The sequence below is a fragment of the Xiphophorus hellerii genome, chromosome 15 (genome assembly GCF_003331165.1).
Source record: "Xiphophorus hellerii strain 12219 chromosome 15, Xiphophorus_hellerii-4.1, whole genome shotgun sequence".
In the NCBI taxonomy this organism is placed as follows: Eukaryota; Metazoa; Chordata; class Actinopteri; order Cyprinodontiformes; family Poeciliidae; genus Xiphophorus; species Xiphophorus hellerii.
Genome location: NC_045686.1, coordinates 8,304,409 through 8,329,770, shown reverse-complemented (window position 1 = coordinate 8,329,770; position 25,362 = coordinate 8,304,409). Strand labels below are relative to the sequence as shown.

Here is a 25,362-nt window from a genome sequence, read left to right as displayed (position 1 = left end):
TGGTTGCTGAAACCTTGCAAAAGGTGCATCAACAGCTTTTGTAGAAGCAGGAAAACAGAGAGGCTCCATTGTTTAAACTTTGCCACTTATTCAATTATTACTCTGTTTTATAGTCACCAGTCAGAAATCAAAAACTTGCAGGGCATTTAAAATACATTTGTCCCCTTGCAGATTCTTTCTGTTTTGGTTTTCTGCTCACATTTAAATAATTTTAGAAATTTTAATAGAAATATAAGCTAGGTCAATACAAAATGTGAAATTATAATGTAATGTTTTAAGCACACAAACCTGCGTGTATGTGAAAAAGTAATTGCCTCAAGCATTTGTGATGACTGGCAATGAGTCTTTTGCATCAATGTGGAGGAATTTTCATCCACCCTTCCGCGTAGAATTGTTTTATTTCAGAAATGTTTAACAATTTTAAAGCATAAATTGCTGATGTCTTACCATCCAAACCTTGTTTTAGTCTAGACTTTGACTAGATCACTCCAAAACCTTTATTAAGTTTTTTCTTCTTTAGCCATTTAGAGATAGACTTGCATCCACATCCACCACTATGTTTAACATCATGATAGTTCATAAACAGTATTTATGAAATACTGTTACATTTATGCCACATTTAACTGTAAGCTACATTTCATGATGTGTAATTTTAAGAATGAAATCAGAACAAGCATAACTGAAAACAGACTAGAAACAGGATGGGGTGGAGTAACAGGGCGGAGTAACAAGGTGGAGTAGCAGGGTGGAGTTACTGGTCATGTTAATGCAGGAATCTGTGAGAGGACAAATTAAAGTGTTGACCCTAAATACTGAGGGATGAGTGGAGGATGACACTGATATTTTTCTCCATATGAAACTTACAGATCTTTACACTTTCTTTGAATCTTCATCTTAGCTGACATCACCAAGAAGTAGCAAGAATACAACCTCTTTGCAAACAAGCCACTGCTTGGTGAATATTTTTTGATAAAATATTCACCAAGCAGAAATGATCATTCAATCAAGGAAGGGAGGCGCTGCAGGGAGAAAATATAATTATTTCCAAGAGTAAAAAATGCAGATGATGTGCTGCTTTTTTTATGATATGGTCTATTTGCTTCACAACATTTCTATTGCAACAGAGCATAAGAAATCTGCCAAAGTCCTTGTGCCCCAATTATCTTCGTCAACACCGTGTCCCCGTTTATTTTGCTGAACCCACACTTCACATGAGCGTTGTCGCTGCAATATTTACTGCAGGACATGTTCACACTGCTGATTATTGAGCAGCTCATCACGTTGAGCACTCACGACACAGTGTGTATTTCTCCTGCCTTCATTATCGACAAGCGGTCACAGTAAGCTGAGCTGTGACAAAGCTCGCTGTCAAGAGCTGCTGGACATGGTCATTATGGCTGCCACATCAAAGGTAGCCTGTTAATAAACACGTGCTCATTGAGTCACATTGAGAGGAGCAAAGGATAAAATATTAAAATGCAGAACAAAAATACTGGTCGATTTTCGATTGTCAGGTCGATTCAACTGTTTTTCATAAGCAAAAGATAAAAAGAAATAATCCAAATGTCCACAAATGTGATAAAACAGCGACTTAAAAATACAAGAGATAAAGATACACTTGCTGTCTGTTTTATTAAGTACATCTGTTCAATTGCTTTTAAATCTGCCAATCACCTGGCTTAATAAATAATCACCTCAACGTGTATTTAGGCATTTGGGGCCTTTCTTTGTGAAGCTTGCATGTTCTCACCTTGCATGTGTGGGTTCTGTCTGGGTACTCTGACTTCCTCCCACATCCCAAAAACAAAATTGCCCTTAGGTATGAGTACACTGAAAAAAACGACTGCATTTCCAACTTAAAAAAAAAAAGTGTTAATTGGTCACACACGTAATCAAATTAAGTTTATCCAGGTTAATTTAATAAGTTTGTTTAGTCGTCAATGTAAACAAACATAAAGTAAATTTGTGTTCATTGTAACCAATGAACACTATATTCTTTAATTTGGAGCTCCATTCTCTTTTTTCAGTGTGTTTTGCATGGTTCATTGACCTGTGTTGTCCTGTTGAACTGGCGACTTGTTCAACCCGCCACTGAGCCTCCTCAGAACAACAGCTAACTTTTTTATTACGTTATATCAATGTAATAAAAAACTTTGATATCTGACAGTCTTTCAGACAAGCAGTTAGTGATCATAACCTCAAACTAAGATCCCAAAGGTGTTAGTACACCATAAGAGCTTGGATTGATCAGATCTAAAGTCATGTAAAAGGCATTATGAAAAGCCTTGGTGGATGTAACTACTGCTGTGCAAAGGGTCTCCAAGATGTGTTTCACTGCAATGTCATGCTAGGTTGCCAGGGTAACTACTACTAGCAATACAAGCTGATGAGAATATATTTCTCTCCATGCTAATGTTTAGAAGTTCAGATAGTTACTTATAAGCGGATCAGCCATATTTAATCTGAAGAGATATTTATTCTGATGTTGGCTGCACATGAAGTGTGCAGCCAACATCACACAGTTCTTGGAAAAATACTGGCTTAATCAACTTGGAAGCCAGAAATCCCAGCTTCTGAGGACAAACTGAATCTGTCACATTCACAAAATAAGTCACCACCCGAAAAAGGTCACACACTCTAATATTTAGGTTTGATTACAGCACACATATGATGTGGCATTGTTTTGAAAAGATTCTGCAATGTCACAAAATTTATTTCTCTTGCATTGATGACGGCAGAGTCTGACTGCTGCACAAAGCCTTCTCCAGCATATTCCAAAGATTCTTAATGGAGTTAAGGTCTGGACTCTGTGGTGACTGATCCATGTGTGAAAATTATGTCTCATGCTCCCTGAATCACTTATTTATAATTTGAGCGTGATGAATTCTGGCATCGTTTGCCTGTGTCATCAGGGTCATTGAGTATGTTGATAGTGAGCTGACCTCATTCTTGAACACGTATTGTTGCTGAACCGAGACCTGACCAACTACAGCAACCCCTGATCAGCGCTCACTAGGCATGATGGGTAATCACTTCACCCACCTCTCTTCTTATCCTGGAACTCTGGGTAAATCTGCACTCATCAGACAGCATGACCTTCTTCCATTGCTCCAGAGTCCAATCTTTATGCTTAAATTAAAGCTTTTCTTCCCTGTTATTTAAATAGTCACAAAGCACAATCATTCTGAATTTTCTTCCGGCCACATTTCCTCCTGAAAGACGATGGGTCCTCACAATCCTTCCAGTTTTTAATAATACATTGGACAGCTCTTAACCCAGTTTTAGTAGTTTCTACAATCTCTACAGATCTTTTCTCATGTGAAATATTTCATGAGTTTGTTTTGTCTGTCTGAATCTCTAGGATCATGTGAACCATTATTGTCGATGTTTAGAGTTTGGAAACAGTCCATTATCTAACCACAAGTTATTTGTGGCGAAGATAAGCAAGATTCATCGCAGATGCACAAACATGTTGACTTAAGACTTTTCATGTTTGCTTCTTAATAAGTCAGGTGTGCATGTTTAAATAGAGACATATGATTCATATTGTGACCTTTCTGAGGATTGTTTTAAACTTGTAATGACTTCCTTTGTCAATGCTGCAACTCATGATGCTTTTTCCAGTGGCATTTATCATTTCTTAAAACAAGATCTCTAGTTTCTGTCTACATTGGTTTTCTCAAATTCAAAGTGTGATCAAACATGTTAAATGAAGGTCTAAGATGAAGATTGTGTGAATTTACTTGGCAATGTTTGACTTTTACGATGCGTAATATGTTGAAAGATCTTGCTCTTTCAATTATTATCGAATATTTTATGTACTAGTTTGTTATTTTAACACCCAGGTTAAACAGTTTTCAAAGGTCTGCTCTTTCGCAATCAGATGCAACAATGCAATGAATTAAATCAACTTCGTAAGGAAGAAAGTTGTGTAAAATGGTTTAGAAAGGAAGGAAGAAGCGGTGGCATCAGCCCATCACACCGTCACAGAGAAGAGGAACAGCAATTCGCAGAAAAACCAAATCCGTCCATGTGACGCTGTCTGGTTTCTATCAGTTTTAGCATGCAGCGTCTGACAGAACATGCTGTTCTCTCAATAAGGTTGGCTGCTGTTATTATGCAACACATCGAGTAAAAGGAAGTGGAGCCCAGCAAGTTATTTGCTCTGTTTTCTCATTAATTCTTCTGCTGAGCTTAGAATGCAACAATTAAGGACTCCGTTTATTTCAATCAAAGACTTACAAAAAGAGCTCTTAAAAAGACAGCCAAGACTTACTTTATTTTTCATATTTTATTTTTATTTAATTTTCTCACATAGTCATCTAGAACCATTTATATTATTTGGGTTTTACAGATATCAAACATTTGTATCTGCTGGTGTGTAAATCTATTTACAATTTAGCATACAAATAGGAAAAGCATAACTAGTCGTAATTAAAAGTGCTTTAGTGTAGTGGAAGAGGAAGACCGTGAAAAGTGAAGTGCATTCACAAAAAGCAAAACAAGAAAGAAAAATGAGCTGTGCTCGATGTCACATGTTGCACATAAAACACACGAAACAGAAACTCATAGCATATTTCGTCCACAGAAAACTGCGTTCATAGCTTCTTGGCGATAGACTAAATATCTATCATGGTAACTACATATAATGTAATATTTGTACATTAATAGTACTACTGAGGATGTGCAACTTCACATTAGGCACATCACTGACATTCATTCAAACAAAAAGATGAAAAATAAACTTTTCTGTACAAAAACAGAGCTGCAAGCATATTTACAATGCATAGAACAGTTCCAAACATGCTGCCATCATTGGAAGTCCAACTATACAAAAACTGTGACTAAATCTGGGACAGAAAGAAATTAACTCTTTTCTTTAGCTTCACTCAATTTCAACTAAATTATTTCTACTTTAGAGGAACTTTTTTAGTATTTTCAAACATAAGACTCCTTTGCATACGAAAATTCCTCGAACACTGGCTGGCTGCATCTCCGGGACACCATCTCATGCTGGCCTTTGGATACCGACTCGGACATCGCTCTCTGGCGAAACGGCTGTCGCTGCTCCACGACTGTGTCCTGTGCCGTTTGAGAGAAGCAGTCCTGGTTGTATGAGTACTCTCTGACTGGAAGGTCATAGTTCATAGAGGAAGGGCGGGACCTCCTAATCTGCGTTATGGCATCCTGTACGGTCATGGAGCCGTAATGTGGAGGGGGCGCAATGTTCTGCACAGCCTGCTCATATGATGGAGGTCTGGAGGGAAGCCTGCTGTCCACCTGCTTGAACACTTCGATGGCGGACAGAGGGCGTGGCTTGGGCAGAACGTCGGCGGAGGGATCTGCTTCACTCTGCGAATCCTCCTGAAGAGTCTCTGGGAAGGAATTTTCCTTCTGAGCGTCCTTCTTTAGGCTGTTTCTGCTGAAGGCACCCAAGCTCCTGGTTCTCATCAGGACCTTAGAGGCCACCCTCATGGACTGCGATCTCCTCTTCTCCTCTGAAATCGGTCTGGGAACATCCAGTTTGCCGTTCGTCGTCACCAAAGGTTGACTGTTGTCTTTCTTGGAACACCTTGGCGAGCCCGTGGGGGAACTGGTGAAGACGGAGCTCTCCGATTGGTTCGAGGCGGTACTTTCCAGGGAAGAACAGGAGCAGTCCTTGCCCATATAGGGCAGCAGATCCATGTTGGAGCTGCAGCTCAGCTTGGGGAAAGACAAAACCGAGCTGGCTCCACCACGGCTTTTCAGCAAGAAGGAGTCGTCTGAGATCTGCTTTTTCAGCGGCTGGCCGTCAAAGTCATCCCGCTGCATGTAGCAGTCGTCGTGGCTCCTGGCGTGGCTGCACAGGTTCTCCAGATTCTCCGGGAGGAGGAGGATGGGCTCGGAGCAGCGGCGGTTGAAGGGAGCCTTGTTGTCGAAGGCAGCGTCGGACTGCCAGGACGAGGTGGTTATGCTGGGACTGAGGGATGAATAAGAAGAAGACGAGCCACGGCCTCCATCTATGGAGCTTCTCTTCTCTCCCGCCTCTCCATCGCCATCCGGGTCAGTGCTGTCGTACGCAGAGTCATGGTGGACTGAGGAAAGGGAGTCTACATGATGGGAAAGAGAGACAGTTAACATAAATAGATAAAGTGTATGTGTTGGTTTAGTCTCTAGAGAAAATGTGTCCAAACTTCATGCCACTGGGGCCAAAACTGGTCAATTTAAACTAATGGTGGCCACAAAATTCATTAAATTTAAAATGCAAAAGTTTGTTTATTTGATTTGTTTTTCCTTTTCCCCCAATTGTTTATAAAATATGTATATAATTAAAGATTAAAAACATGAAAATGACTTCACTGTTAAAGGAAAAACAGAATTTCCCAATTTTCTGAGTCAACAATTGTTTTATATTTTGTTGCCAAAAAAAATTATTTCAAAGGCCACGCTTTGGACTCTAATTATGAGTTAGTCTTTAATTACCTTCATCTGTATCCAGCAAGCATGGAATATTTTCTCCAAGAATCATGCAGTTCTCAATCAGGAACTGAGTAAGTTCTGTGGCCTGCAGGAAAAAAAAGGAAAAAAATGTAAAACAAGCCAGATAGAATGTAATTTCATTCCTACACCATAATCTAGAGGTAAGAGTCCCTGCAAGTGTGATCTGGCTTGTGAAAACTCATGAGGTTTTCTGCACAGCTAACCACAAAGCTTCAAAGCAGAAAAAGTGAGAGAGCACATTCATCTCAAGAGTTTCTACCTTCTGCATCTTTTCCCTCTGCCCGTCCAGCGGCGTGCCATCCAGCTGCAGCAAGGTGGGGCCGATGCACACCGCCAGATTGGAGGCGTCCATTTTGTTGATGTCTGAGCTCTCTAGGATGCAGTGGAAGAGGCAGACCAGGTACTGCAGGAGGAGTTTGTTGGGCCCCGGAAGATCATCGAGTACCCTGGCAGCGGAGGAAGGAAGAGAAAAAGAACAGGAAGGAGATAAGTTTGGCGGTCTTCAACTTGCTTAGAGTTTGTTCCCTTTTTTTAAACTGATCAGACTCAGAATGAAGAAGTGGCTTTTGTACGGCCTACAGATGGAGGACAGTGGGGATATTCTGCAGAAAAAAACTCCACTCAGAAAAACCCTTGTCTGCTGTTAACCGCATAAGCATTGATAAAAAAACAAAAAAACAAAAGATGTCCTTCCACATATAAATACCACATCTTCCACTGAAAAGATGATGCAGGTGCTAAAAATGTCTCTGGGCAGACCAGTTGGGAGTAGGTGTAGATTTACTCACTTTCTGATTTCCAGAGTTCGCTGCTCGGTGTCTTCATGGTCCAGAGCTGCTGTCCACCGGTTGTAAAGGTCAGACCTGAGCAGGCTGTGGGGAAGTTCCTTCAGGAAACACTGCAAAAAAAAATAAATACATAAATAAAAATAGGGATGAGCTGCAGGAATAAAAAAAAAACATTTCTATGATGGTTTAAGATCCTTCATAGTACAGATGGTTTCTTTAGTGTTTAAGGCAGCTATGGTGGAAAACAGGTAGCAGCTGGTGCTGTAAATTGTTGTAACAATGTGGGTTTTTTGCAAACCAATGATATGTCTAGTTGTAAAAAAAGGCGATTTAATCTTAAGAATGCCAGTGTGTTCTGTTACTCACTTTGAGGAGTCCGACCAGCAGATGGACCTGCTGACCCTCCAGGTCCACATCTGTGCCATTATCCAGCTGCTCCCTGAGGTCCTTCATGAGCCGGGTGTTGCACGGCTTCCGAAACACTCCCTCCGCAGACGGGCCCCTCTTCTTCAGCAGCAGCAGCAGGTCCTGATGGGAGCAAGATGCAGTGAATAAACATGCAGCTAAGTAGATGCTTGCTGTTCAGAAACATGGGATAAAAGATTTTGGTATTTCCTTTTAGGTTCAACATTTCAAAATAGACTTACTGTGATGGGTTTGGGAAGCGAGTAGTCATCTGGGCAGATGTTGCTAAGTGGCTGCCCAAACAGCTGATTCTTGGTGCCTTTATTTGCGTGGCATGCCTTGCTGGAAGTCCTCTTGAGCTTCATCTTGTTCCTCACCAGGTTCCATTTGGTTTCTGAAGACGACAAATGCACTGTTAGCATAATCTGGTAACACATCACATCACATGACTGAGTCAAACGCAGTGAAAACAAAAGTTTGTTTTGTTCACTTGTTCAACCTAAGCAGGCACTAGATTTTCTTTTTTTCGACTCTGCGGTTAATTTTTCAAACCTAATGGGCCCTCCCCCTCTGCACGGTGGCAAAGACCTGCACCATATCCACCGCGAGAGAGAGAGAGACAGAGGAAGACGTGTGCAAAAATTGATCAAACTCACCAGAGGACTGTGTGAGTCGCTCCTCTTGATTGTTCAACTGTTTTGAAAAAGCGCAGCTCTTCGCATCGCCCTGGCAACATAATAAAGGAAAAGAGATGTGGTGATGAACATGGAAGAGGAACATGAGCATGCAAGAGCAAAAGCAGAAGAATATTTTTTTCTATTTTAAACCACATAGCACTTAGCAACATGTCCAAAGTGAATGATCACAGGTTATGTAACCAGAGGCATAAGCAGTTACCTCCCATCTCATTATCAGATTTTTGCAACAATCTCAAGTTCTACTGTACATCCTGCACTTATCTACACTTGCATGATATATAGATACATATATTTACACAAAAAAAACACATGTTGATCACAATAAGTTTATCTTTTGACCTACCTCCGTTGTAAGCACAATTATTTGCTCCATGCCACCTCCTGTTAGAGTTTTAGTCTGTAACCGAAAGACAGATGTTAGGAGAAGTGTAATTGTGTAACAGTAAGCTTGAATTTTTTCTAGTTTAACGTGGCAGTGTAGACTTACAACGATGCTGCCACTCAACACCTTCATGAGGACGTCCGGGGGTGAGGAAGAAGCACAACCAGTCCTCGTTTTTGCGTCTCTAATTTTTCTGCAATGGCGATAAATATAAAAATTGTTCAAAATGCTGTATGTTTCCATCAAGATCTGCTCTAAACTCTTTTATATTTATATTCTTTAAAATTGAAAATTAAAGCTTGGTTTTAGAGTATAATCAGTGAATCCTTATGAGTTTCTTTGTTTATAATAACCAAAACCTTCATTCAGGAATTTGATGAATTAATTTTTAGCTTCAACTCAACATCTGATCTTAACATTTAGCTGCACCAGTTGTCAGAAAATATGCAAGATATGTAAATTTGGTAAAAAGGATTAAATATTGACCTCACCTGTGAAGAGTATCTGACCAGCGTTCTTTCACCTCAGGCGAGCTGTGGGCGAGAAAACAGCATGGTATGAGTTACTAAATCCACAGAGCGACTCCAACACGCTTCTCTGCTGACAGTGGGAGGAATGAGACGAGCCGCGCACCCACTGCGTCTTTTAACAACTCTGGTGGAAAGTGTATCTCAGTCATGGGAAGAGGAAGCAGCGTCACGGCATGCCCCATTCAGACACCTTCCACTTCCTCATAGACGTACAGCGCTGCGGTGGCTTTGTGTCCACCAGTGGAAACAGGACGGCGACCCAAATATGCGTGCCTACTTGCTCACCTGCGAGGCTCCGGCATTAAAACATCAGATATACCGGCCGGCACTCGTGTTTGTCTGTTAAAACACACTGTTTATCTAAGGCTCCAACTCGAAGTGAATGTGAAACCTTCACACAGTGAATCATAACTCAAGTCCAGTCAGACAAAAAGAGAAGGGTTCTCATCTTTAAACACAACAACTCAAAACCCACTTGGGTATTAATCAGTTTCTTGGAATACATAAATGGGTGAAAAACACAGTCCCAGTGTTCGATTGTGATGACTTTGCGAGAAACGTGGGAGTCACTAAGCACCACAAATGAGCAATTTGTCATCTGGTGCCGCTATAGTGATCAGAAATTCACAGCAGGGAAAAATACACTTTCATTCCCTTTTAGCCAATCACAAAGTCTTGACTACAAAGAATGAGCAAGGTTTCTCCTGCACTTCATCCTTACAGTAAAGGCCTGCATTTCTTGCCAGCCTCTGCAGTTAATTCCCTCACGCAGAGACGTGCTTTGTGGCAATGTCCAAACTTCCTATTTTTGTTGTAGAGTTTTGTCTTGTGATGCTCCAGGGCCAACTTTCTTTTTGGTATTTCCTCATTTTCCGAAAGGTCACACATCATATGACCATTCTACTACTGAATACGTGCACATGTTCTCGGTTAAAGACTTGCATTCAGACATTTTTTATTTATTTTTTTTTTTTTATTTTTAACCCCTCCAGGGGGTCTTTTTGTGGGCTCTAGAGTCCCTTTTCATGAAGTAGGCTGACAGGAAAGGGGGAAGGAGAGGGGGGAAGACATGCGGTAAACGTCGCCGGGTCCGGGAATCGAACCCGCGACAGCCGCGTCGAGGACTTGAGGCCTCCAAATGTGGGCCGTGCTAACCCCTACGCCACCACGGCACGCCCGCATTCAGACATTTTGAGGGGAAAAAAATGTTTACACCAAATTTCAAAGGTTTTCATTCCCATTTCACACTTTCATATTTTGTCACATACACACCTGCACAACCAACAAGAAAGTACAAAGTGGTTTCTGTATGGTAAGTCTAATTCTAGTCAAAGTCCAGAATTAAATCCAATTGAGAATGTGTGGCCTCCATCCATTCTGTCTTAACTTGAGTTATTCTGCTAAAACTAATGGGTAAAATGTCAATCTAGATGTTCAAAGCTGGAGTAGAATAGACATACCCTAATGGTGCGTTCACACCAAACCCGTTTCACGCGACATTCACAGTCTATATGGAGGCGCATCGAAGGTCCATTGTGGCGCGTTTCGCGTGACCAGTGTGGCACGATTTGAAGCTTTGGGAGCGTTTTGAGCGTCTGACAAACTGGCCGGTAACAGAAAACAACAACCAGAGCAATTTTGACGCATATTGCCTGTCTTACGCGCCCTTGATGCACCTTCAAATAGAAATTTCTCTGAATTTCTATAAACCAGACATGCCTGACGCACGAAACGCGTTTGGTGTGAACGCACCACAACAGATCACACTTTTCAGGAAAAAGTTTTAAAAACAAAATATCCTTTCACTTTAAAAGAAAGAATAAACAGGTGTTCATTATTCTTGCTTGCTTAAAAAGTGGTGAAAACTGCATGGATGAAGTAATGATCACATGAAGATACTCATTGCTACACAAATGCATGATCCTGCTTGAGACACTTGTGAATCAATCAGCTTACATGCAGTTGTTTGTGTGTGAGTCAACTGCTGTGTTTGAAATCTCACCGAAAACACACGAGACAAAAAGTGAGAGCCCAAGCCAGAACAAGAGTCAGCCTGGGATCAACGTCCCCCGCTGTCCCACTGTCGTCCTCCTCTTCTTCCTCTTCCTCCTCAAAGTCACAAAGCCAAACGTCCTCCAGGTTCACTCTTTGCTTTAGGCGGTAGCTGGCTGTTGACCTGTTACAGCAGAACCAAAAAGAGAAGCAATAGGAGAGCTAAATCGTTTTTCTGATTTCTATTTATGCCTGTTTTTGGCATCCACGCGGTGCAAGTCTCAGTTCCATAAATTTCTATCTTATTTATTGACTTTTCTTTTAGACTTTGTAAACAAAATGATGAGAAAATAGTTTGTTTTGAAGAGTTTTGTTGTTGAAGAGTGTTTTAAAGAGGTTTACTTTCAAAACCATTCACTGTTTATCATTCACTGTTGAGACAGAGAAATTATGGTCTAGATTACATTTGTTCTTAGTATTCATTGACATTTCAATGAATTTCTCTGTAAGTACAGTTCACTACCTGTGCTCTAAAATGCTGATAGTTGAGTGAAACACCCAACAAAACCGCATCCATAAGACCGTGAGCCATTTCTCCCTTTGGGTCTAGACTCACATGCTTGTTTTGGTTAGATTTAACTAGAATGTCCTGCACTATAGTTCACTTCCCGCTTTTGGAGCGGTCTCCAGTCCACTTTGCATTCACATACCAACTGAACCAAGACCTAGATTTGTAGGTGGACCAGAGATCAGAGTTCGATTACATATTCACACCTCCCCAAACAAACTGGACTTTCTAGAGAAACGAGCCAGAGTTTGATTAAAGTGAACTAAACAGAATTGGTGTGAATGATGCACCCTTACTTGGCAAATATATATATTTTATCCTGTCTTGACCAGCATCAAACCTATATAAGCAATTAACATTTCTATACTTTTTAAAAAAAAATCCCATTTGAAACCAAATTTTCTCCATACATAAAGCTCTGGAAAAAATTAAGAGACCACTTAATAATGTGAGTTTCTCTGATTTTACTATTTATATGTATATATTTGAGTAAAATGAACATTGTTCTTTTATTCTATGAACTGCTGACAACATGTCTCTGAAATTCCAAGTAAAAAATGTTTATTTATTTGAAGAAAATGAGAAATGGTCAAAATAATGAAAAAGATACAGTGCTTTCAGACCTCGAATAATGCAAAGAAAACAAGTTCATATTCATTTAGAAACAACAATACTAATGTTTTAACTCAGGAAGAGTTCAGACATCAATATTTGGTGGAATAACCATGAGGTTTTTCAATGGGGTTCACTGCAGTTCACTTCATTTTTTTCCATAGCCGTATGTGATTGTGTGTGTAGGTAGAAATTCTCAGTGGTATATAAACAAAAAGCTGACCAAGGCTATTACAATGTGAAAGACTATTTTGTAAAGATTTTGTACAGTTTTCCAATTGGTTTTGCCATCTTCAACTATAATAGTCAATGATCCAAAGCTGTTTTCCAACCATCTTATCCCCAAACTAAAGTAATCATCGAAAAATTTGAAAGTAAAGCGTCGAAAGCCAGACACAGTAAACAACTGTTTTCACGTGACCAAACAACTGGCAGTCTCTCCAAAAGAAATATGAAAACTGAGTAATGATGCATAAAGTCATCTGTGGAAGTAATTGGTGCTCATGAACAGGTTTACTGTGGCGTGTTGTTGTCCCAGCTGTGTATACCTACAGGAACAGTGGGTAGGTTGTGGTATAGAGATGACTGTGAAAATCCTCCCACTCAAAAGCTATAAAACTTCCACCGACTTTTACAAACAGATCGGATCTGAGCTGTGAGAGAAAGTACAGTGATAGTTATTAAGACTTGTTTTAAAGTAGTTCTGTGGGCTAGAAAAGCAAGATGAGACTTTTTACTAGAGTTAATTTATGTGGTATCTGTATCGGCACTTTGACTTAAATTAAAAGCAAATAAAAGTTACTTATGGTTTGAAATAGGTATCTGAGAAAAACAAATTTTTTAAGGGAATACCTTTGATTTCCCCATCTAATAACTTCTCTCACAGGGAAGCACCCTGCTTTCTTTTTCTATTATTGTAAAGTCAGAGTGACTACGTTAGACTGGGCTGCGTTGCTGGGAGATTCCCCAACACTCCAAGCATGCAGTTCAAAAATACACAGTTTGTTTCTACTTCCCCATTTTACTTTGCAACAAACACGTGGCATTTTCAACAGAAAGCCCTTCAAAAAAACAGAAGAAGAAAAAAACTCTATAAGCCTATAAATCAACTCAACTCAACTTGATGTTCCAGATTAATCCAAACGCTATATTCATAGGAATGTAGGAAAAACTTACTTTAGTTTTGCAAAGATGAGGACATCAGTGAAAAGAAACAGGTGTCGCTCCTTAGTCTTCGTCCCCTCAGTGACTTGGGCACATTCGTCCAACAGCAGTTCACCATTCTCGCTGGTCAAACCCAGGACAAACGGACTCTGTTCAACAGACACCCAGCAGGGAGCCTCTTCCCTGAGCCAGAGGACACACACCAAAACATGAGTGATTCTCAGCCTCACCAGGCCAAACAGACTCCAGAAGAATGAAGGCTGTTTTCTATATCCTGCCTTTAATGGGAAGAGAATTTCAAATCCTTAAGCTGCTGGGAAATCACCATATTCAAATTAATACATTTGCAAAGGTCATTGTTAGAAAAACAAAGCAGATGGTCTGAGTTAGTATCAGTTTGAAACAGCAAGTGTAAAAAGGGTAAATCCAGGCAAGTTGTGGATACTTCCTGCTTTCTATATTTTATTATTGTTGGTTTGTTTTTGATTGCTGTTTCGTTCTCATTGAACTTGAGTAGTAAAAACCTCAAATAGTCATATACTGTAGATAGTTCTGGTTGTAGAGAATTTGAAGAACAATACTGGAATTGAACATTATTAGCATTAAAACTTTTCATAATTTAATTGTAAATGATTCATGCATTCAATCACAGGATAATCGTATATGGTTCTTTTTATTTGAAGTGTTGTATAAAACTCTTCCCTTTATAAAACAGCACAAAAATATAAAAAGACCTACATTCACACTAATGACATATAACTAACATTTTAAGTGACTTAATTATTCTCTATTTATATAAAGGCATTCATATTAACTACCAGAGGCCATGTAAATTATTATGCTGATGCTTTGAAAAACCTTATTGCTCTCTTAGCAAAACATCATAAGAAAAGTGACTGATAGGACAATAAGCTAACAGGCTAACAAGCAGATATGCTAACATTTTTGGCTTTATTCTTTACATTTTATTTTAAAATGTCACACAGATTGAAATTTTAGTTTTTCTGTATAACATAAATTAGTATTTTATGCAACATTTGCAACAGTTTCAAATAGTTTGAACTCATAAAGATTGAAACAGTTAGCTTAGCTAACTATAATGCTAACACTGCACCCAAATAGCTCCTCTGTGAAAAAAGCCCCATTACAGTCTACTTCTGTTTTACTTCAATGTCACACTTTATGTATTATAGCAAACTAATCTTAACAAAGGCTAAAATATATTGTGATGATACTCAAACTTCTGAGAAATGATTCTGTTTAATGGAAAGAAAAAGGTAGGACATTACATTTGTCTTTGTTAAACACCCTTTGCATTTGCACCAAAAAAAAGTCACACCAACAGTTGTTATAATGCCATTATGATGTTCTGGGGCAGCTTTGCTTCTTTCAGGACCCAGATAACTTGCAACAATTCAGGTTATCTCTGCCTAACATTATATGTTTTATGATCTGGAACATGTAAGTGAAACAAAATGCAAACATACAATAAAGCTATAAAGTGTCAAATACTTTTCACAGCTCTGTAGGTGGTACAAATCCACAGCGAAGTCTTTAAATACTGTACAACGGTAGTGATAGGCAGCTCACTTAGTTTATATGGTCGCAAAATGCTGAACCGATTATAGTTGGGATTTACAGTACAGTATAAGGTAAGATCAGCAGCTTAATTTTAGGTTGCTATTCTGCCATGCGCATTCAAATGTTGAGTGTGATAGTCGTTCATTTTTATAATTTTGAAAAATGTTCTTGTGGTTGTGCTTTACCTAAAGTTGTAAGGTTTAAAAAAATGTTTGCTTTTTTTGAAACTCAGGCTTTTAAAGCAAAGGTGTGAAACAAACTGTTAATACAGCTATGTTCTTTATATACAAGCTTTTATACTTTTTATGGTGCCAGACACGTACAGCACTCATGTTTCAAAGGCACTTCAAAATATTTCAACTTCCTCACCGGGTGTCTGAGCAGAAACAGATGAGGGCAAACTTTAATTTGTTGTGGGGAGTTACAGACACATCCTAATAAAAGTCAGTTCACTCGATGCTTTAAGAGATCATTAAAAATGCAACAACGTACTCTACTATTACTACTCTACTGAAATTCAACTTAAAAAGATAACTTTCTGTTACATTCAGTGTGCTGACTTTAAGCGTTTATTGCCGTGTACCCAAGAATATCATGGGAAAGTTAAGTGGAAGAAAAATTGCATATCAACACGTAAAGTGGCATCCTTTGAGTCCTGCAGCAATGCTTATTCAAGAGTTTGTGAGAGATTCATGCAGACTAGACTGAATGAGAGACAACGTTAGAAGCGACTTACATGAACTGAGGAGAAAAAGTGTAATTGCTCTGTGGTCCGAAGTCCTCTTTTCAGGTAAATTTTGGATTTTATTTTTGGAAATCAGCAGTTTTTCAGCAGATCTTGGCATCTGCCCACACAACAATACTCACTTTAAAGGCCATGGTGATACTATACTTTGTTAGCGACCTGACTCATCTGACCTAAATTCCACAGAAAATATACACAAGACACACCGCACCAAAGCAGTAATTTATGGAAAAGGAACACAGACCTAAAATTGCAAGCACATGCTTTTCAATAGGTTGAAATTTTTACATAAAAATAGTTGTTTTTTTATTGGTCTTATAAAGTTTTCCATGAAACTGAACTTTGTATTTATTCTTGGCTGTAATCCATAAACATCAAAATGACCAGAAATGCTTGAAATATGTCACTCTGTGTAGAGTTACTCTATCGGATGCAGTTCGTTTTTTTGAGTCGAGTTACTGAAATAATCTTTTTAATGACGTTCTAATTCACATAGATCAAGTTGTTTGTGTACATTAATACTAGACTGCCCACTCAGGGAAGAAAGGACTCTGAAGAAAGGTATCAGGAAGCACCAAACAAAGGTGCAGCTAAACTTCAAAGGGGTTCATTTTCCCTCTGTGTGGCAAAACTAGCAGCCATTTTCCAATAAACACGTGAAAAAGATTGTCAAGTATGATAAACAAATTGATCATGTTTATTATGGAAAAGTTGGCTTAAGTGATTAACCAAATCCAGGAAAGTCACTTTTGTTGATGTTTGTGTCTAAGCTAGTCGAAGCTGAGATCAAACTGGTTTGTGTTGAGTGAGTGTGAAACCAGCTTTGGTGTTCGCTCATCCCACTGCCTCTTGGGGAGCAGAAATTCAAATCGCTTCCCCGGAGGTGGTTTCCCTGCGTTTTCTCTGTGGCCTACAATCGATGACTCATAACAAGCAGACAAATAAAACAGTGTGAGTTTTCTTGGCACTCTAAAATAAACAACATAAAAAAAGAAAAGCAAAGAGAACTTTGAGCATGATCTAATATCTGTGGTTTTATCAATATGATGCTGGCTTTGCTGCAGCTTGGCTCGCTTTTTGAGGTTGAATTGGAAAAAAAATATTAAAATGAGGTCATAATTTTTCACACATTTCTTTGTCTTGTGGATAAAGCTTTTTAATTATTATTTAGATATAAAATTGTAATTTATAGCTTCATTTTATGCTATAGACAGTGCTTTCCACTTGTAACATTGTAGACTCTACAATGTAGAGTAATAAATAAAGGAAGAATAAAAACCTCTTTTAACCTCAGCATGTGTACGTCACGGGCATACCCACCAGAGTGAAACTAACACCCACAGCCCGCCCCCCTCCATGATGTCGAATGTAATGCATGCAATGTTGAGCACTGACTGGCTGGTTTTGTGAGGGTGGGTTGTGTCTGACATTTGTCTCCTTTGCTTTGAAGAAGTCACCCACCACTGTGGGGGTCTCCGCGCAGCCCCCTGATGATGACGGCTTGGAAAGGTTAAACGTTTGATAAACAAGATGGGTCGATACAGAGCCCACATGTGTGACTTAACTAAATTTAAAGTAGGTAGAAGGTGTCATGGTGGACTTTTTTGGCTTTTACTCTTCTATCAAAACATTAAAAGCAGGATACAGTAGTTAAACATATTTCATAACATAAAACTAAAGCTTTAATTTCATTTTAGGGGATCTGTAGAGACAGTTTTTGTGGCCCTCTAGACTTGAAAAGGCTACGTACTTAGGACCTTCCAAATAACATTTGTGTCTTAAATATTGTTTTATCAATCAAATCAAATAAGTTTTATCTGTATAATGCTACATTACATATGTGAAAATATTACTTAACTTTAAAAGGAGCTCATCGAATGCAGAGATAGTTATTCATTAATATTTGAAAAGTTTGTTTATTTTGTAGTTTTGTCAATATTTTCTACCAAAACTGGTCCTTTGAGGAGATTTGTGATCTTTATATTGCCCAAAAGGAAATGAGTTTGACATCTAAACTATATACTTCTTCAGGAAACTTTTATGTACAAAAAAAATGGATAATAATTTACAGGTGTTTTTCTAAGAATTACTGTAATTGTTTGCCACATTCAACGGGCTTGAATCATAGAAATCCAAGCGCGAACTGAAACCGTAACAAACAAATGTTGTTAAATCACTCAAATCCTGTCGACACATAAAAATGGCGGAGAGGAAAGTTTAAGAGTATTTTAAGGGTATCGTGTCAAAACATTTGTGGGTAAAACCCCTCGGGGGACATCTGTGTTTGAGGCCGGCCTGGGCGCACAGAGTGGTAAACATGGTGGCAAGTCGCAGGTGTCACACATGGTGGGTTCAGGGGGACAGGAAGTGTGCTTCTTTCTCTGTTTGCTCTGCGTGAGGTGCGACTTTCAGATTGAGTGCTGCCACCTGTTTGTGTGGGGATCTGGGGTCTAACATTTTTATGTTTTTGTAGTGTTCTAACACTATTAAAAGTAAAATGTGTCTTACTGAAAGTACAAATTAGGCTTTCAAATCAATTGTGTGTGTTTGATTTTGAGAAACATGCAGATATTTGGCAGCTTTATTACTCATGTTTAGTAGTGACTGATAAACAATCCTACATTGTGTAACACTGCATTGTATTCAATCACTCCATGTCAAGTTTCTTATAATGTAAGCAAATGCTTACTTCTGTGACACTAAAAATGCAATTAAGTACAAAACAAACCATGAAGCAACAACAAAAAAACAGAGATAATAAACAAATGCAAACAGGAAGCAAACACAGATGAGTCAAACAGAAACCTGCTTGTGAAGAAGTAGAGTACCTTCAAAAAGTACTCATAACCTTTAAACTTTCTCACATTTTTTTTTAGATTGCAACCAGGACCTTTTATTAAATTGTTTTTATGTGATAAATCAAGAAAATGTAGCATGCAATTGTGATACGGACAGAAACTGATGCATGGTTTTCGCTTCTTTTAGTTACAAAAAAATAAATAAGTACAACGTATTCTAAGCATTAGTGTCGAGTAGTTACATTTTAAGATCACCACACTTCAGAGATACTTCTGCATATCATCAGCACAGAATGAATCATTTAGATAAATAAGAAAAAACAGTTAATCGTCTTTGACTCTCGTTGGTCTCAAAGTTTTAAGCCAGTTCTGCTTTCTGAAGTCTGACACACAAACTAGAGAACGGTTCTTATTACTGGGCTAAAGGATCACAATATGCTCTTCAAACATGCAAATTAAAGAATTTGCATGTTTGATGTGTAGTGTTTTGTGTTGTTCTTGTATCAATGTTAATGTTTTGGACATATGGCCAATTCATTTTGGAGAAATATTAACAGAAACATTTTTATAATCTTTTTTTCTTGTCTAACATCATAACAAACTAAGTGCTGTATCTTCATGGACTGAAAGGACATGACTACACAGGAAACATAGAAAGGCAGCTTGAGGTTTGCAAACATTAACTTCTAAAGACATGTCTTATGGTCTGAAACCAAAATGTAAGTGTTTGGCCATAAAAACTATTGTAACATTTGGAGGAAAACAGGAGAAGCGTCACCAACTTTGAAGTACAGCGGTGGCAGCATCATTCCCTGGGATTATTTTAGGAAATTCTGACCAATAATCTTCACAAAACAGATAGCAGTTTGAGAAAATATTATTTGTACATATTTCAGTGTAATATATCATTTGACTGACTTTCCCCACCATTTATATTTGGTTTTAAAAGTATTAGTTTGTGCCAATAATTGCAGCTGTTTTGTGATTTTGACCTGCGCAGGAACTTCAGAAGGAAACTACAGAAAATATGTTTTTGTAAATTCATCGGAAATAAATGCCTTTCATCAACTGCTCCATTAAGTTCAAGCTGTTTTGACCAGTTTCATTTTATGAATCGGTATTAGATGGAAAATTAAGGTTCGTTGGTAAAAACATCTGACAAGAAAATGTGGTCACATACGTTGGCATTTGAAACCTTCCTAATAATAGAATTAGTAAGAATAGCAGATGGTTTAACCTTTAGTTTAGCTTTTGAATATATTGATAGTTTTCTTTTAGAAACCTAGCTTCTTTTATTTATCTTTATTATCAATTGTAGTTTAGCTTTCTATTCAACACTTCCACCATTATAACATGTAAGATACCCGTGAGAACCAACAGCAGCACAAATCGAGGGAGACTCTATCGTTATCTGAAGTTTAGAAGCTTAGTTCATGTGTGTGAATGAACCTTCATGTGTTTACGTGTAGCAATGGCTTCAGATAAATGATTCGCACCTGATACTAGACCATGGCATCCCAAGGGCCTTCCCAAAAACCAGGGATGGAGCAGAGCGCCGCCTCTGAGCCAAATGTCTGAAGTGCTGAAGAAGAAAGCGAGGTTAAAGGTTAATTTAGGCATTGCAGCTTTATGACAGGAAAATACTTTGGTGACTTCCTACTAAAGATTCTGGATGAAAATGTTTCTCTGACTAAGATTAGAGATGGATTAAATTAAACATGATTTGATCATAAAATGAAAATATACATGAAAATATTCTATATAAAATAAAATAAGATGTTTTCTCTCTTTTAACATGAGTTAAAACAAATCTACATGATAAACTAGAGTTGGAATCTGCAAGCTGAGACTCCAGAGCCACAAGTGGCTCTTCAGACCGTCTACAATGGCTTTTGATTAAAAATTAGAAAGAACCAACTAATGTTTTTGAATACAGATATATTAACAAAGACAAATAACAAACAAAGCTTTTTAATTACTTTCTATTTTCTCATGGAATAACTGCACTGAATTTCCACCACAGAGGATGCTTTTTAGATCCTCTTTTATATTCGTATCATTTTCCACAGATCTCAACATTCCATGGGAGAAAATACGTCTATGGTATTTTTAATAAGTTCCAGGTTTTTCTTTATTTCAATACCTAAAAACAGAAACAATGACTTTTAAAACTACAACAAAACTCCTATAGTTGGTATTTATCTTTTTTTCTAAATCATATTTAGAATAAGTGTCACCAACCTTAAAACAGTAAATATTAGCTTTCTGGCAACTGATGCCTTTTGGAAAAAATCCACTTTTATGCAAGCCACTTTTACCAAGACAACTTGGTATATACAGTATATATATATATTACCAAGTTGCTCCAGTAGTATTTTTACTACTCTTAAGTACTACTTTTAATTTAAACCCAAGGTTTAAAGTAAGAGTAATGACACAGTCAGTAAAATAAAGGTTTTCACCATGCTTTAGTTTTTCCTAACAGACTCAAACACAAGTTTGAGCTTTTGTTTGTGTGTGTTTAATACAAAACAAGAAGCGTTTTCATCCTGGCTGCTTTTGTGCTCTAATTGCTGGACTGAGTAATTAGGTGAAGCATAATAGACGCTGAAGGAAAACACAGCGAAACACAAACAAACAGGAACTGGAATTCTAAATAAAAGGGTCTCCGTCTGCAACCCGGGCCCCGCTGCCACATGGGGGCAAAGTGAAGGACATGAAGTGGCTGAGGTGACCGGTGTTATGCCGAGAAACGCATGCCTGTTGGTTATTTAAAAAATAAAAATAAAAAAGTTTAAAGTCCTTTTGCTACTCTTATAATTTTTATCTAACTCCATCTTTTAATAGTAAAAATATCTTTTAATGTGGCTTTCCCACCCTTCATCTAAATATTGTTAACATACATATATTTAATAACAATCTTTCAAAAGTAGTGAGTCTGTATGAAGGCCACCTAAATAGCACATAGATAAAAAAAAAAAAAAATGCTTGGTATGGTTTCCAAAGGAAAGCAGATATACATATATGCATAATCTCACACTGTACGTTTTACTTCAGTATAACATTTATGAGTATTTTGGGGAAGATTTTAACAAATTAAGTAGTAATCTACTTAATTAAGTAGTAATCTACTTAATTAAGTAGTAATCTACTTAATTAGTAATCACGATTTGGCACATCTTTTGTTACTGCAGTACAGCAAGAAGAAGATTAATTTTAGATCTGGTAAACTATTTTTGTTATATTTTGGATAACTGTACTACTGAGGGACCAAATAACTTTTATTGTAAATGTTCCAATATTTAAGAAGTCGTTATGCTATGTTGAACATGGACTTTGAAGACAAGGCCCACAGCATCACAGGTCCTCCACTATAGTGAGCATGAAATGCTTTTCCACTTAATGTTTTCCATCAGACCCGACAGCAGGAGTATTTGCAGAATCTCAGTGCCATCTGGGCGAAGCACACAGGTTCAGAAAAAGCCCCAGTCCAGTCGTTTAAATTTGCAATAGTAAAAATAAATTTAAAAAAATATTTTTTTGTAGATTTAACCAAGTTTTAATGACAAATGACTAGTGAAAATCATCTGTCTCACTTGAATGTCCTTTTCAAAGGGTTTAAATTTAATAGATTAAATTCATGCTTCTTGTCTGTTAATGTTAAATGGGAAACATTTAAATAGTTTTGGCTATTGAACCAGATAGACAGAACTATTTGGCTATCTGGCTATTAGACAATGGTCTAAACCACCAGTATAGACCATTGTTTGTGATTTCAGAACAAGCAGAAGTTGGTTCTAGATTTTGGATCAATACTTACAGGGTGCATTGAAGCAGCTGCATCATCATAACTCCCCCTCCTCATGGCTGCAGCTCCATAATCTGCAAGGTCCATGCTGTCCTGAGCTGTTAGAGGTCTGTTGTCACTTTGCAAAGTAATGGAAGATCAGCTCTGCAAGAAGCCAGGAGAGCTGCTGCAAACCGACGCCTCCCGTTCTGCAAAACTTTCTCTATTGAGTGCTGCTAATGAGGGTTTAAACAAAGGAGGCTTGCCTGGCAAACAAAAACAGGAGAGGGGGGCTTTCTGTGGCGGACCTCATGGTGCTGCAGTCCCAGTCTCAACACTCCAACATCTCCCCTCCTGCACCAACACCCACCATCCCAGCCTGGGATGTTACGCTCCAGTGAGGCAGCTTCCTCCCATAATGAGATCGTCATGCATCCCATTAGGGCCTTCCCTCTTGTCCCCATTTCCAGGCTAATGAGGGTGACATGTTTGAACAATCGGGGTCACATAGATTGGTTCAAAACATGTGAAATAGGTGCTCGCAGAACATGGTCTGTAGGAGCTGAGCGTTTTAATATTTAAATGGCTCCTCTTTTACTTAGTGCCAGATGATTGGTGTGTTCAAATGTGTACCACAAACATCCATTCCCACAACCACTGGGAAATTAACTCGCTATCTCGAGAAAACCATCGGGAAAAAAGTATATGCAGAAATCGTCCGCTCTCGGCTTCCGTACTCTTGTACAAGCTTTGCTTTACCGTTATTTTTTATCTACTGAACCTTTAATGCCATTTGGAAAAAAAGTGAATATAGTAAGCACTATATATTGTTATTAAAAGTACTTTATCATTTACTGTAAGCATGCATCATTTTGCCCCCCCAATTCTAGTTTTTAAAATACCGCAATTTACACATAACATTACATTTTCTCCATCTGTACTTAAGTAGTCTTTACACAAAATACTTTTTTACTCTTACTCAAGTAATTTCTTTGATAACTACTTTTTACTTTGACTTAAGTAATATTCGAAAGTAGTGCTGTTCATACCGGAGTACAATTTAACTTGTATAGTAAGTTTGATTTTATGATAAAAAAAAATATTACAAATTTAAGATTAAAAAATGTATTAAAAGTCAATATTTTTATTATAGTATTTCTTTCTAATCTCATTGACTTTCTGAGGCCCCACTTTGAGAAACACTGTGCTAATCTACAATAAAGCTCTCATTATGCAAATCATCCAAACTGAAACAACTCCAAACTATCGTCCTCGATGCCATCCATTCAACTAAGAATGCTAAATGTTAGATTTGAAGCTGATTATCTGGGACCAGAAAACCGTGTTGGCAACAAAACACAGAGCTGCGTAAAACATTCATGCATCTTTGACCAAGAGCTGTGACAAAAAAAAAAAAGATGTCGACGACCAATCACTGTAGAGCTTCATACCCACCTCTTGTCCTGCTTCTCACACAAACTTAAATTTTGTCTCCCTAAAATTCTCTACAGTAGAGAGGAAAATCTCTTTTAAGGGATGAATAACTAGTCAGGGTTGACTGGGACAAGAACGCACATTAACAAAGGTTCAAGCAGCAGATACATATATTGATGCTTTACTCCTTTAACCCAATTCTCATTGAATGAAATAATAGTTTTTTCCACCAACTGTTTTCTTGAGGTGGTTGAATGCAATCTTTATTTCAAAACTTGAACTTTTTCAACCTGTACTTTTATTTTTACTAATATACTTTTTTCATACAAGCACTTAAGAAGAGAATGTGAGTACTTTTGACACCTCTGTTCTGAGACCTCCTGTATTTCTTTTGTTATGGAAATATGTCAATCTTTGATATGTAAACAAACAAGCCTGTTTCATTTAGTTTTTAAAATGTTTTGTTGAACTACATTTAAAAATCAATGTATGATATTTAGTGGTAAATGTCAGTTTCAATTTTGTCCTCGTGTGTAGATAAAAGTCTAATTTTCCGTTTTGTTATTTTTGATTCACTCAAACGTTTCAAGTACAATCTAATCTTCCAGTGACCTTTGTTTCTGTTTCTGCTTCTGTGTATCAGTTGAAACCAGAACCCTGTTTATGCAGCAGGCTTGCTCGCTGCTATTTGCAATTTGGTTCTTTATTCTAAAGATCGGAGTTGCAAAGAAATCCAGACGGCACCAGCCTACTAACCCTAGAATAACCCCACCAATGCGATGGAGTTGCTGAAGCCGAGGCGGACGAGCCCTCCAAATGAGGACAGAGCCAAGAGCTGAGGAAACCCAAAAGATTGGTTCTGAGACAGTAAACAGTACCTGACCCAAATGTGTGACACTCTTAATGGTGGTTTAACTCTAAAATATGTGTGAAAGCATTTAGTACATTTCATAGAGACAGAGAGAGAGAGAGAGACCTCTGAATAAATTAAAACAATTAGATATATTACTGTGATCCACAATTAGTTAATCATTGATTATTTTAACTTGAATTCTATCATTAAGTTTAAATTGTTTAACGGTGTGACTCTGAGAATAGACATAATAATTTATAATATATCCATCTCATTCATTTCAGCAAGGAATGCAAGTAAGGTCTACTGATTCAGTGGAAGAATTTACTTTAACATAATTTTCATAGATTTAAAAACAAAAGATTCTTAATATAAGAACATAAATAATTAAGCAGCCTAACAATTGCAGCAGTGAATGTTGGGCTGTTTTTTGAGCATTTTCCCTTTTCTAAAAAGTTATTTATGTCACAATTACTGAAACAAATCCATCACTAAGGTTTTTAAAACTCTTCCCAGATTGGTAGAGTTAACTGATGCATTTTTAC

General features: G+C 37.9%; 1 protein-coding gene across 1 annotated transcript; it reads right to left on the bottom strand.

Moving 5' to 3' along the window:
* Nucleotides 1-4,276: 4,276 nt before the first annotated feature.
* tagapb (T cell activation RhoGTPase activating protein b) lies at nt 4,277-22,704 on the bottom strand. Its single transcript, XM_032584720.1, has 14 exons — nt 22,564-22,704; nt 20,240-20,325; nt 13,632-13,802; nt 11,286-11,459; nt 9,245-9,286; nt 8,859-8,946; nt 8,715-8,768; nt 8,330-8,399; nt 7,916-8,067; nt 7,635-7,796; nt 7,269-7,378; nt 6,740-6,926; nt 6,463-6,544; nt 4,277-6,089 (listed from the first exon to the last, which is right to left on the bottom strand). The coding sequence occupies exons 1-14, from the start codon at nt 22,636-22,638 to the stop codon at nt 4,939-4,941; spliced, it is 2,604 nt and encodes an 867-aa protein (XP_032440611.1). The 5' UTR covers nt 22,639-22,704; the 3' UTR covers nt 4,277-4,938.
* Nucleotides 22,705-25,362: the final 2,658 nt, after the last annotated feature.